General features: G+C 35.8%; 1 protein-coding gene across 1 annotated transcript in view; it reads right to left on the reverse strand.

Moving 5' to 3' along the window:
• LOC119524352 (thyroid receptor-interacting protein 11-like) overlaps positions 1-10,790 on the reverse strand; it is a 14,566-nt gene extending 3,776 nt beyond the window's left edge. Inside the window, 1 exon segment of the mRNA XM_037822939.1 lies at positions 10,599-10,790. Coding sequence (XP_037678867.1) covers positions 10,599-10,790 — 192 coding nt within the window.
• Positions 10,791-12,507: the final 1,717 nt, after the last annotated feature.

Here is a 12,507-nt window from a genome sequence, read left to right on the forward strand (position 1 = left end):
TTCTCTCCCCCTCCTCTCTCCCTCCCTTCTTTTCTCTCAATTTCCCTAACCCCTGCCCTCACTGCTTTCTAGTATCCACTCCCCAACCCCCATTTTCTTCAAACCTTAGGGTCATGATGTTCCAGAGCTGTTAATATCCAAATTATAAATCTTTTACAGTTTTCCTGTAAAAGGTTTCTTTATTAAAATCATTTCAAATTTCTCATTTTGACTATCCTAGGGTTTTCTGTCAGATCACTACTCATTTATGAGGAAATAAAAAAGATAAAGAGGGAAGCCTGTTAAAGTTGGTGAATATCGTGAAGTGACATAATACCAGAGACGGAGTGGAGCTGGTCCTGACAGATGATGTGGTCTAGTTCCAGGGTCTCTGTATCTTTTGAAAAAGAATTTTTGCTTGTTACACAACTAATCAATGGTAAGGCCAAGTCTAGAAATCAAATCTGCTTATTTGGCCTACACCTTTTTAAGCCATATATATATTTTATCTATGATTGAGATTTTTCATATGTACAATGCCACATGCTTAATCAGATGCTTATGATTTTCTGTGAACTACGATTTCTCTTTAAATTCTATAAGGGGTTTTCAAGCACATCTATTGGATTCAATCACTCAAGTGGTTCCACTCTTTCAAATACAAGAACAATAGGCATTTACAACTCTTCTGACATTCACATTACTGCTTCTGCTAGCAGGTAAGTGAGCATGTAATGATATTGTAACACAGTGCACCTTATGATCCATTCCAGGTTTAAGAATATTTCCCAAATCTTGAGGGCAGTTACCAAGATTATTAAATTCTTTTCAAAACCATCACTAACCTAGGGTTACCCCTGAAGGAAAAATAGAGGACTAGTTACATTTTCCAGAGAAAACCACATTGTACCCTTATGAACAAAAGATTTTGCTTTTTCAGATGTAGCCACCATGTTTGCTTGTCAATATGAGATTGTTTTATGCTAACAATACTTCTTTGATTTAATTTTAAAATATGTTCCACATGAAACATAAAAGTAAGTCAATCCATAATAGCTTTGGCTGACACATGCTGTAAAACATGGTTGATGACACACAGTCATCCCTTTTGCTGTAAAAATAGGTTTTATAGCAATTATTATCTCTCACTAACACCCTATGTGCAAGAAGAAAAATGACGGCCAAACAGAAGGGATGCTAAACGTTTCTTTACAAATGTACAAATCTGGTGTTTCTGTCAGTCTAACTTGTAATATGTCCCCCAAGTATTGAAGCATGAATTTATCTGCATACATTGCTTCCATAGTTGTCTATATAAATTTCTCAATAATTATATTATTCCTGGCATAGGAATAACCTGTTAGTGTTCCGTTTTTGTCCTATACTATGACATCACGTCCATCAAATTCTCTACAACGATCACTTTCTTTGTGTCTCATGTAACTTGTGTGCATTTTTCATTCTAAGGGGCCTCTTTTTCATTTTTGATATTCACTGGACTAGCAAGTTCTACTGAAATCACACACTCCTAATCATCTCTTCGGCCCTTGAGTGATAATGAATGAATACATAGTGACCTTGAAAAGCATTATTAGAAAGCATCTAAATGCAGGACTTTACCTTTCATTTGCTGTATTCCTCTCTCAAGCTAAGTTTGGAATCATGTTTATAAAGAACAAAAGCCTATCTCTCTGATCTCCTTCATTAGTCTAAACACTGGAGCAAAGGTTATTTTGGACTGGACCTATCATTTTTAAAGCAGGCCAGCAGCTTTTTAGTAATAGAAAAGATGAAAATAAAGTCATTTTCTTTCCTGAAAAATAATTAACTTTATAGAAATATCTATCTTAACCATGTGTGACAGTAATTTGATTATAAACAAAAGCCAATACCCCTCTTTCTTTCTAGTTCTACCTATCTAATCTATTAATCTATCTATCATCTATCTATCTATCATCTAACTCTCTATTCCAGTTTGCTAATGCTGCCATTGCAAAACACCAGGAAATGGACTGGCTTTTATAAAGGGGGTTTATTTGGTTACAAAATTACCTGTCTTGACACCGTTAAGTGTTCAAGGTAAGGCATAACAATAGGATACCTTATCGAAGGAAGTCAATGGTGTCCAAGAAAACTCTGTAAGCTGGGAAGGCACATGGCTAGAATCTGCTGATCCCAGGTTGAGTTACAGCTCCTCTCTCAGATCCTGTGTGTTCTTTAAAATGTTGCTCTTGTCACTGTTAGCTGCTCTGAGGTCCTTCTGTCTGTGAAACCTTTTATATGACTCCAGTGATCCAATTAACACCCACCCAGAATGGGCGGGGTAACACCTCCATGGAAATTATCCAATCAAACATTTCACTCACATTGATAGAGTCACATCTCCATGGAAACCCTCAATCAGAAGGTTCCAACCTAATCAACACTAACACATCTGCCCCCACAAGATTGCATTAAAGAATATGGCTTTTTCTGGGGGATATAATATATACAAATTGGTACACTATCCATCTACCTATCTCTAATTATTTAAATTAAAAACTCAGCATCCTGTTATGTTTGAAACATAGAAGACATACTTTTTTTTTAAATTATCAAATGAGTGGATAAATGACAAGAAAAATCTTGAGTATGTGATGCTTTGTTGTAATAAGAATAATCCAAATATCCTGAAAGGTGTTGTTTATCTAGGTATATAACTTATATCCTACAATATGTGAATAAAGATCTTAAATAAATATTATGTAAATTACTTTTCAAGAGATATGCCAAGCTGAAATCGAGAATTTAAAGTAATGTTGACCAAATTGGAAGGCCATGCAAAATAGGCAAAACAAGTTATCAGGGTTTTCCAACAGAAAACAAATAAATAAATAAATCAGGAAAGGTCCCGGAGCTGTACTACTGTCTGACAATGTCCACCAAGAAGGAAGGGAAATAAAGGAATATAATATTGTTTTTAAAAAGGAATAAAACATCTCCCATGCTTCACAAGACCTTGTGTGGGTACCTAAATAAAATAAAGGTAGGGAGACATGTAACCCATGCAGAAATGTCAATCCAATAAAAACCATGAGACTGAAAACCATATATCAGAAAAATCAATACACTTGCACGGACACTTGTGACCCAAAGGATGCAAGAGGGCAGCAAACCTGTGGTTCTTAAACTGTAGCTGGGCAACAGCATCAGCTGGAGTGTGATAAAGCACAGAATGCTGTGCCCCCCCAAAAAGGCCACCTACCTTAGCATCTTGCTTCTAAATCTCACAAATGCAGCCACAGAAACTTCATGGGCTAACTCAATGCTGGTGAAGGACTAGGTCAATATTACTTCATAAATAAAATTATGGAATATATGGATTTATAGATAGAGACAGAGACATTGCAATTAAACATAATAGTTTGAACTCTTACAGTTTATAGCTGCTTTCTCTGAAAACCACACTGAAAGGAATAAAATGCTTAAGCTTTCAAGGAAAGGAAATAAATATGAAGAAAAGTTCAGCACTCTAGAAATATAAATACAATTTAGTGATGGGAAAGTGGATGGATAATAATAATTGTCCTAGAAAACTGGAGGGAAATGAAAACTGCCTGCAGTGGAGAAAAGCCATGGAAAGCAAGCTGGTTCACTCTGCAGAATGTTCCCTGGATTCAGAACTAGGGGTACCAGTTGCATCTGAAGACTGGGGATGCTGACTGTCCTCCTTACGAAAGGAAGATTGGCAAAATGTACAAGGAATTTTAGAGTCTGTGCCAGTTTGAATGTCTTCTGTCCCCCAAAACGCAATTATCTTTGATAACAATCTTGTGTGGGCAGATGGATTAGTGTTGATTAGATTGTAATTCTTTGATTGAGTGTTTCCATGGAGATGTGACCCACCCAACTCTAGGTGATAACTCTGATTGATAATTTCCATGGAGGTGTGTCCCCGCCCATTCAGTGTGGGCCTTGATTAGTTCACTGGAGCACTATATAAGCTCAGACAGAAGGAGTGAGCTTGCTACAGCCAAGAGGGACACTTTGAAGAATGCACAGGAGCTGATAGGGGAGCTGTGGATGAGAGACATTTTGAAGATGGCCTTTAAAAGCAGACTTTTGCTCCAGAGACGCTAAGAGAGTACAAATGCCCCAAGAGCAACTGAGAGTGACATTTTTGAGGAGCTGTGGCCTAGAGAGGAACGTCATGGGAGAAAGCCATTTTGAAACCAGAACTTGGAGCAGATGTCAGCCACGTGCCTTCCCAGCTTATAGAGGTTTTCCGGATGCCATCGGCCATCCTCCAGTGAAGTTACCCAATTGTTGATGCCTTACCTTGGACATTTTATGGCCTTAAGACTGTAACTGTGTAACCAAATAAAAGCCAATCCATTTCTCTTGCTTTGTGAAAAGGCAGCATTAGCAAACTAGAACAGAGCCCTTCCCAAACCATATGGAGCCAGATATGGAGGCCTTCTCTGCCTTGTGAGGGAAAAAAAGGAGTCTTCCTTTCTGGACTTTGAATTAGAGTGACTCTAGGCTTGGGCACATCAGGCATAAAAAAAGTTAGGGAAAGAGATGAGCACCTGAAAATTAAATGATGGTAACACCAGCCCTCCCCCTGCTTGTCTCCTACCACAGTGGAAGCCAGGATTATAAAGTCTCCAGGCAGCAGAGTAGAAAGTTCTATTTTGATTAACTAAGTATCAGCTCAACCATAAACACATCCCCTAATGTGATTTTTAGCATTTCTTTTTCTCAATATTAATGTTAAATTATTATATTATCATCAATAAATATATTGATAAATTATGTAATCAATATTAATTAGTGTTAATTAATTGATAATAATATTAAATTCCAAGATCACTAGGAAAAATTTCTGATATAAAGCACGGACCAAACAAAACAAACAATGCAACCAAAAGCCCACAGAGAATGCAGAAAACTCAATGAAGTTTAAAAAAAAAAAAATGCTGAAATTATCAGTGAGATAATGGCTTATTTATGAAAAAAAGAGCCATTAAATAAAAGGAAAAAAGAAACATGAAATATAAAAGTGCATCTGGAAATTAAAAATCTGACAACAAGAATCAAAAATTCAGTGGAATGAACATAAAGGTAAGGAAATCTCCTGGAAATAGAGGAAAAAAGGGGGTGGGGGACAAATAGAGGGCATATAGAAGAGAAATGATTTGAGAGGGGATCAGCTTAGGAGGTCCAAAATCTAAATAATAGGAGTGTTGAAAAAAGGGAACCACTTAAGCAGCAACCAGGAAATTGTCATGTAAATAACAGCTGAGGAAATGTGAAAGGGGATTACAGCCTAGATTATGAAATTCACGCTGTCTGCAGGGCTGTGGCAGTGAGGATCACTGGAGCAGATGCCTCTGAGGTGATGGCTGGAAAATCGGATGGTCTCACCGACGTGCAAGTCTTGTTTCATTTAATGCAAAATCCAAACAAACAAACAAAGAAAAAGAAACACAACACCACCCGCTCTGTGGCGTGGCCCTCTAAAATTTCTTATTGAGAATTTAAAAAAAAAAAAGGTCCTAAAGAGAGAGAATCACTAATTCAATTGATATCAGATTTTTCCATGGCAATGCTGGGAACCAAAAGCAATGGCTCTCTTTATATAAAATATAAAGGAAATTTATTTTCAATTGAGATATCTATTGATATCTAAACCGTATGTTGAATGAAGACATTTGCAGACCTGCCGGGAGCTTCCTAACTGCACATCTCAGGAAACATTTTGTCAGAAGCTGCTACAGGATTTGCCCCCCATCCTCCCTACCTCCACCCCAAAAAGTAGCAAGTCTATGCCAAGAAGAGGAAGCAACAGCATCTCAGAAAGGAGACAGTGAATCATTGCATTCAATAGGAGGGGAGTTGGGGATGTTTACAGAACGATGGTGAAGGGATGACGGGATGACGTAGGACAAAAGTAGGGCAAAAGTTCTAGAGGTACCCAGTAAACACTGGTGTAAAAGGAAAGAAGGACCCAGGAGGGGTGCAACAAGAAAAAAGAAATTTGATCCATCAATTAAAGTATTTGAAAATATTGAAATAAATTCTTTTTTTCCAGAAAGTATAAAAACATAACTTAAGTAAATTAAAACCTAAGGGAATCGTTAGCTCCACATTGAAAATACGCAAAATGATATGTATTATGGTACATTACTTTGCACAGCTGTGAAAAATATTTAGTTACTCATAATATTATAACCCCTGATTTAACAACCAAAAATGTGATACAACTCTTTGAGGGTAGAGAAAAGGAAGTGTGTGTGCATATGAAAAGGATTGCCTCTACAGAGCAGAAATTAGTCCGGAAGGAAAAGGACAGGAGAATGCAAGTTTCTACAAGAATGCAAGTATTGTAATTTTGTTTTTTTAGAATTTTTGTATTTATTACATTCGATTTCATAGCTGTTTTATACTTTTTATTTTTATGATAACATTTTTAAAAGACAACTGTTTTATAATACTTAAGCTGTCTAATCCTACTTTATATAAATTTTATTTGAAATTTATATCAGAAACAAGCTTGCCTCAGTGCCCTTTCCCCATCCATTCAGGTCACTGCTAAGAGATAAAATAGAGTGAAATATAATTTCTTTAACTTTCTAAAAATGTAAATCCAACTAATACCTGACTGTGGTAAGTGGCCAATGTCATTATAACAAGCAAGCTTATTATTAATCATAAGACTAGGCTTCTCTAGTCATGAGAAATGAACTTGTTCTCCATGAGTAATTATTAACTGCTAAATCCTAGATGGTAGCCACAAGGGAGAGAGAATGTGGGTATTATAAACAGAATAGTTCTATGATTTTCATTTAACCTATGAGCAGCTTATCTCCTGTGATCAGTGGCCTATCTAAAAGACCAGGCTAAAAATTTCATTTAAAATAAATGCCATTTTACCAGACGGCTTATATTACAAAATAATCCAGCAGTGAGACACAGGATTCATTAGTGATGGTAGAAAATTCATGAAAGGGAGAGAGAGAGAAGATTGGCAGATGAGATGATCTGAAGTCAAATGAATAAATAGTAGTATTTCTAAACTCTCATGCCTTGATTTGCTCCATATTCTCTTATCTCTTTTACACATAACAAAAGGATTAATATCAGGGGAAAAAACAGTGGGGGGCACAGAATTAAAAATGCTGTATGATAAAGATAGGGATAGTTTTATACATGATGTGAATTATATTTGTTTCTTAAACAATTGCAAAATTCAGTTGGAAAATTTTCTAACATGTATTGCATATGGAATTCTATGATACAATTGTGCAATCATGAGATAATTTAATGGAATATTTTATAGATCAATTAGACCTAATTATCATTTTTGATATTTTCTTCCTAATATCAATTACTTCTACTTTTCCATATTTAAGCTGAGCATTTGTGTGGTCTCTATACCAATGGCATTCCATTTCTTAAATTATAGGAATTGTTACTACTTTGTCCATCATTAAGTTTAGCTTGATTAAATATGTTGTTAATGGCATAAATCAACACTTTTTAAAAATAGACGGCCTACTGTCCAACCCACCAAATCAAGTAACAAAAAATAAAACTGAAATGAAAGAGAAGACCCTATTATAATGAGATGTGGTAGTAGTTAGGACAAGCTTTAATAAAGTAGTATCATTTTAACAGCACCCTGCAGGATATGTAGAATCTGAAGCATGATAACAGAAGGTGGTAGGTTGCTTTAGATAGGAAAAGAAGTGAGAAATCCTGTACCAATTAAGCATTATCTCACCATTCCCTACCCCACCCCAGCCCCTGGTAACCTATACTCTAGTTTTTGACTCTACGAAATTGCTTATTCTAATTATTTCATATGAGTAAGTTCATCACTATTTTTCCTTTAGTGTCTGATTTATTTCATTCAACATGATGTCTTCAAGGTTTATTTTTATTGTCATGTACATTAGAACTTCATTCTTTCTTTAAAGTTGAATAATATTCCATTGCATGTATATTCCACATTTTGTTTATGCGTTCATCAGCTGATGGACACTTGGGCAGCTTCCATCTTTTGCCAATTGTAAACAATGTCACTGTTGGGGAGACTGAAAAAAATTGGTAATGGATGGTGATAATGGTAGCACAACATTCTGAATGTAATTATTATCACTGAGTTATATATTTGAAGGTGGTTAAAAGGGATGTTTTAGGCTGCATATATGTTACTGGAATAAAAATTTAAAACAAAATACCATAAGACTGTACAACACAAACAGTGAATCCTATTGTAAACTATGGATTTTAGTTAGTCGTGTAATTTTAATAACATTGTTTCATCAGATGTAACAAATGTACCACACTAATGCAAACTGTTAATATTTGGGGGAAACTGTGTGTTGTGGTCAGGGGTTATATGAGAATTCTGTATTTTCTGCATGATGTTTCTGTAAACCAGAAACTTCTTTAATAAAACACTAAAAATCAAAAGGGAGAAAAAGATACACCATGTGTATACTAATAAAAGATAGCTGTAGTAGCTATATTTCAGACAAATATGACAGCAAGGAAAATTATGAGAGCTAAAAGGAGGGTTTATATAATTATAAAGGGGTGAATTCTCCAAGAATCCATAATAATCCTTAATATGTATGCACCTAACAACAGCATATCAAAATATGTAAAGCAAAAACTAATAGAACTGCAAGCAGTAGGTAAATCCATGATTACATGTAGAGACTTCAACATTCCTCTGTTGATCCAGCCACAAGGAAATCATTAAAGATAAAGCTGAAGTAAACAGCATCATCAATCAACTGGGTCTATTTGGTATTTACAGAAAAATTCAAACAAAAGCAGCAGAGTGCACATTCTTCTCCAACACACACAGAACATTCATCAAGACTGATCACATTCTGGGACATAAAGCTTATCTTAACAAGTTTAATAGAATGCAGATTATTCAAAGTATGCGCTCAGACCACAGTGGAATTAAACTAGAAACCAATAACAGAAAGGTAGCTGGAAAGACCCCAAATATTTGGGGAGATTCAACAACGCATTTCTGAAAAACCCAAGAATCTAAGAAGAAGCCCTAAGTGAAATGTAGAAAGATGTTGAATTAAATAATATGAAATATTCATATATGGGGTACAGTGATAGCAGTGCTTAGAAGGAAATTTATAGAATTCAATGCATATATTAGAAAAGTAAAAAAGGTCTACATGAATAAAGAAACAACAGAAAGAAGAACAAGGTAAGCCTAAAACAAGCAGAAGTAATAAAAATTAAAGCAGGAGTCAATTAAATTGAAAACAAAAAATCAATAGAGAGTATCAATAAAAACAAAAGCTGTTTCTATGAAAATATCAATAAAATTGATTAATCTCCATCCAGATTAACCAAGAAAAAAAGAGAGAAGACACAAATTAGCAATATCAGAAATGATCTATTTATCTCATGAATATTAAAATGATAATAAAGGAATATTATGAATAATTGCATGCCCTTAATTTTGATAATTTAGATGACGTGGACTAATTCCTTGAAAGACACAATCTATCCAAACTTACACAGGGTGAATAGATCATATTAAAAGTCCTTTATCAATTCAAGAAATTGAATCAACCATTAATAACCTCCCAAAATATAAGAGAGCAGGTCCAGATGGCTTCACTGGTGAGTTCTATCAAGAATTTGAATTAAAATTACACCAATTCTTTACAACTTCTTCCAGAAAACAGCAGCAGAGGGAACACTTTCTAACATATTCCATGAGGCAAGCATTACTTAATTTGCGAAACAGATGCATACATTACAAGAAATGAAAACTACAGACTAATATCTGTCATACACATAGATGCAAATATCCTGAAAAGAATATTAGCAATCAAGTCCAACAGTGTATAAAAGAATTTCCCTGAATGACCAAGTGGGATTTATTATAGTTATGCAAGGCTGGTTCAACATTTGAAAATCATTTAATGTAACCCATCAAACGAACAGGCTGAAGAAGAAAAATAATGTGATCACATCAAAACATGCAGAAAAATTGTTTCACAAAATCCAACACATGCCCGTGATAAAAACTCTTAGCAACCTAGGAAGGGGGGTGGGGGGTAGGTTACAGAACTGATAAAGAATATGGTCCAAATATATCAATATATCAATATTTCATGAAAGAAAAAATAGATAATTTGGAGTTTATTGAAATTAAAATATTCTGCTCTGTGAGAAACACTGTGAAGAGAATGAAGAGGCAAGCCGCAGACGGGGAGAAAAATTCGCAAAACATGTATCTGACAAAGGACTTATATCTCAAGTATATAAAGACCTCTTAAAACTGAAAATAAAACAAACAACCTGATTTAAAAATGGGCAAAAGATCTGAACAGGCACTTCACCAAAGAGATATACAGATGACAGATAAGCAAATGACAAGATGCTCAACATCCTATGTATTAGTCATCAGTGAACTGCAAAGTAAAACGGCAATGAGATACCACTGAGTGTCTATTAGAATGGCTAAAATCCAAAACCTGATAATGCCAAATGCTGATGAAGATGCAGAGCAACAAGATTGTTCATTTCTTGCTGGTGGGAATATAACTGCTACAGCCACTTTGGAAGATAGTCTGACAGTTTCTTACAAAGCTGAGCACTGGGTAACCATACAATTCAGCAGTTGTGCTGCTAGGTACTTCCTCAAATGAGTTGGAATCCCATTTCCACATAAAAAACTGCACACAAATATTGACAATAGCTTTATTCAGAACAGTTCCAAACTGGAAGCCACCAAAGTATCCTTCATCAGGGAAACAGATAAACAAACTTGGAGTCATTCACGCAGTGGAATATATTCAGTAAGAAGAAGTGAGATATCAAGCCACAGAAAGATATGGAGGAATGGTAAGTGCATTTTGCTAAATGAAAGGAGCCAATCTGAAAGGGCTACATATCACAACATTTTGGAAAAGGAAAAGCTTTAGACATGGTAAAACAAACAAACAAAAAAACAATGGTTGTCAGGGATTTGTAGGGGAGGGACAGGAGTGATGAATAGTTTAAATGTGGGGGGCTTTTAGGATGGCAAAATTTTTCAATATGACACTGTAATATGGATACATGACCTACCCAAGTACCTCTGCACATCCTTTGTTCATGTGTAAAACATGATCCCATTTTTATGGGAGCAATCCTGAAGTTCCATTGGAAACATGCATTCAGCACAAGATGCAGAACTTCTTTACTTCATGTGCATTTGTTACGGGTGAACAAAATACCTATACATCAAAATACAAATAATCTTCCCTGCACAGACGATAAGCAATTATGGCCCATGAACAAAAATTGAAATAATAACTTCTGTTTACATAATGGAGAATAGGAAGTGACAACATGATTTCATAGAGTCACCACAATCCCTAGGGGTAGAAATGATAAAGACTTAATTTCTGGGCAAGCTAAAATATTTGCACCTTGGAAAAGTATCCAATGCAAAACACAGTTCTATTTTTTTTCTTCCATTTTTCCTAAGATCCTGTGTACTCCAGAGGTAGAGCAGGGAACAACGCTACTCATTCTTTTTTTACTGCTGAACAAGGAATACTATTTGTGATTTTCTACACTGCCATACTTTCATAGCAAAGTCTACATTGATTTGGACTGGGTTACAGCTAAGAGTAACCGGAACCTCAAATTAGAGTGGCTTAAGCCAGACTGAAGCTTTTTCCTTCTCATGTAGTCGTCTAGAGACATGTCGTCCAGGGCTGAGTGATGCCTTTGTTCCAAGAGGTCATCGGGAGCCCAGGCTTCCTCCAGATTTCCACTCGGACCGCCTAGAGCATGGTCCTCACTGTCCAGTGTGAATCCGTCACACTCACATTCCAAGCAGCAGGAAACGAAACAGGGAGAAGGAGGAACGAAAGTCCCAGACAGTGATTATTTAAGGAAATGTTTCAGGCATGCCATTAGCATTTCCCTTTATATACCATAAAATAAAACATAGTCACATCATCATGTTGGACTTCGAGTGAGTTGGGAAAACAGAGTGAAAGCTTGTGTCCATCTAAATATGGTCTCTTGGTCCTGGACACTTCCTTTGTAGAAATTACAGCAGTCTTAGATTTCCATTTACTTTTGTGGTTACTTGATTTAATTTGAGGAAACATATATACAACATAGATCTTCCCATACCAGTGCCTCCCAGCATACCATTCAGTAGGATTAATCACATTCATAATATTGTAGCACTCTTATTACCAGCTATTACCAGAAATTTCTCACCATCCTAAACAGAAGCCCTACACTAATTTTGCATTAACTGCCCATTGCCACTGCCCCCACCCCTGGTGATCTGCACTCTCCATCACCACATTCATTACCAGAAATTTCCATCACCCCAAACATTAACTGTACCAACTAATCATTAAATCCATTCCCTAACCTTACCCAGCCCCTAGTTACTTGTATTCTGGTTTCTGACTCTATGAGTTTTCTTCTTATAACTATTTAATATCAGTGAGATCATACAATAGTTGTCCCTGGGTGTCTGGCTCC

This window comes from Choloepus didactylus (assembly GCF_015220235.1).
Source record: "Choloepus didactylus isolate mChoDid1 chromosome 5 unlocalized genomic scaffold, mChoDid1.pri SUPER_5_unloc2, whole genome shotgun sequence".
NCBI lineage: Eukaryota > Metazoa > Chordata > Mammalia > Pilosa > Megalonychidae > Choloepus > Choloepus didactylus.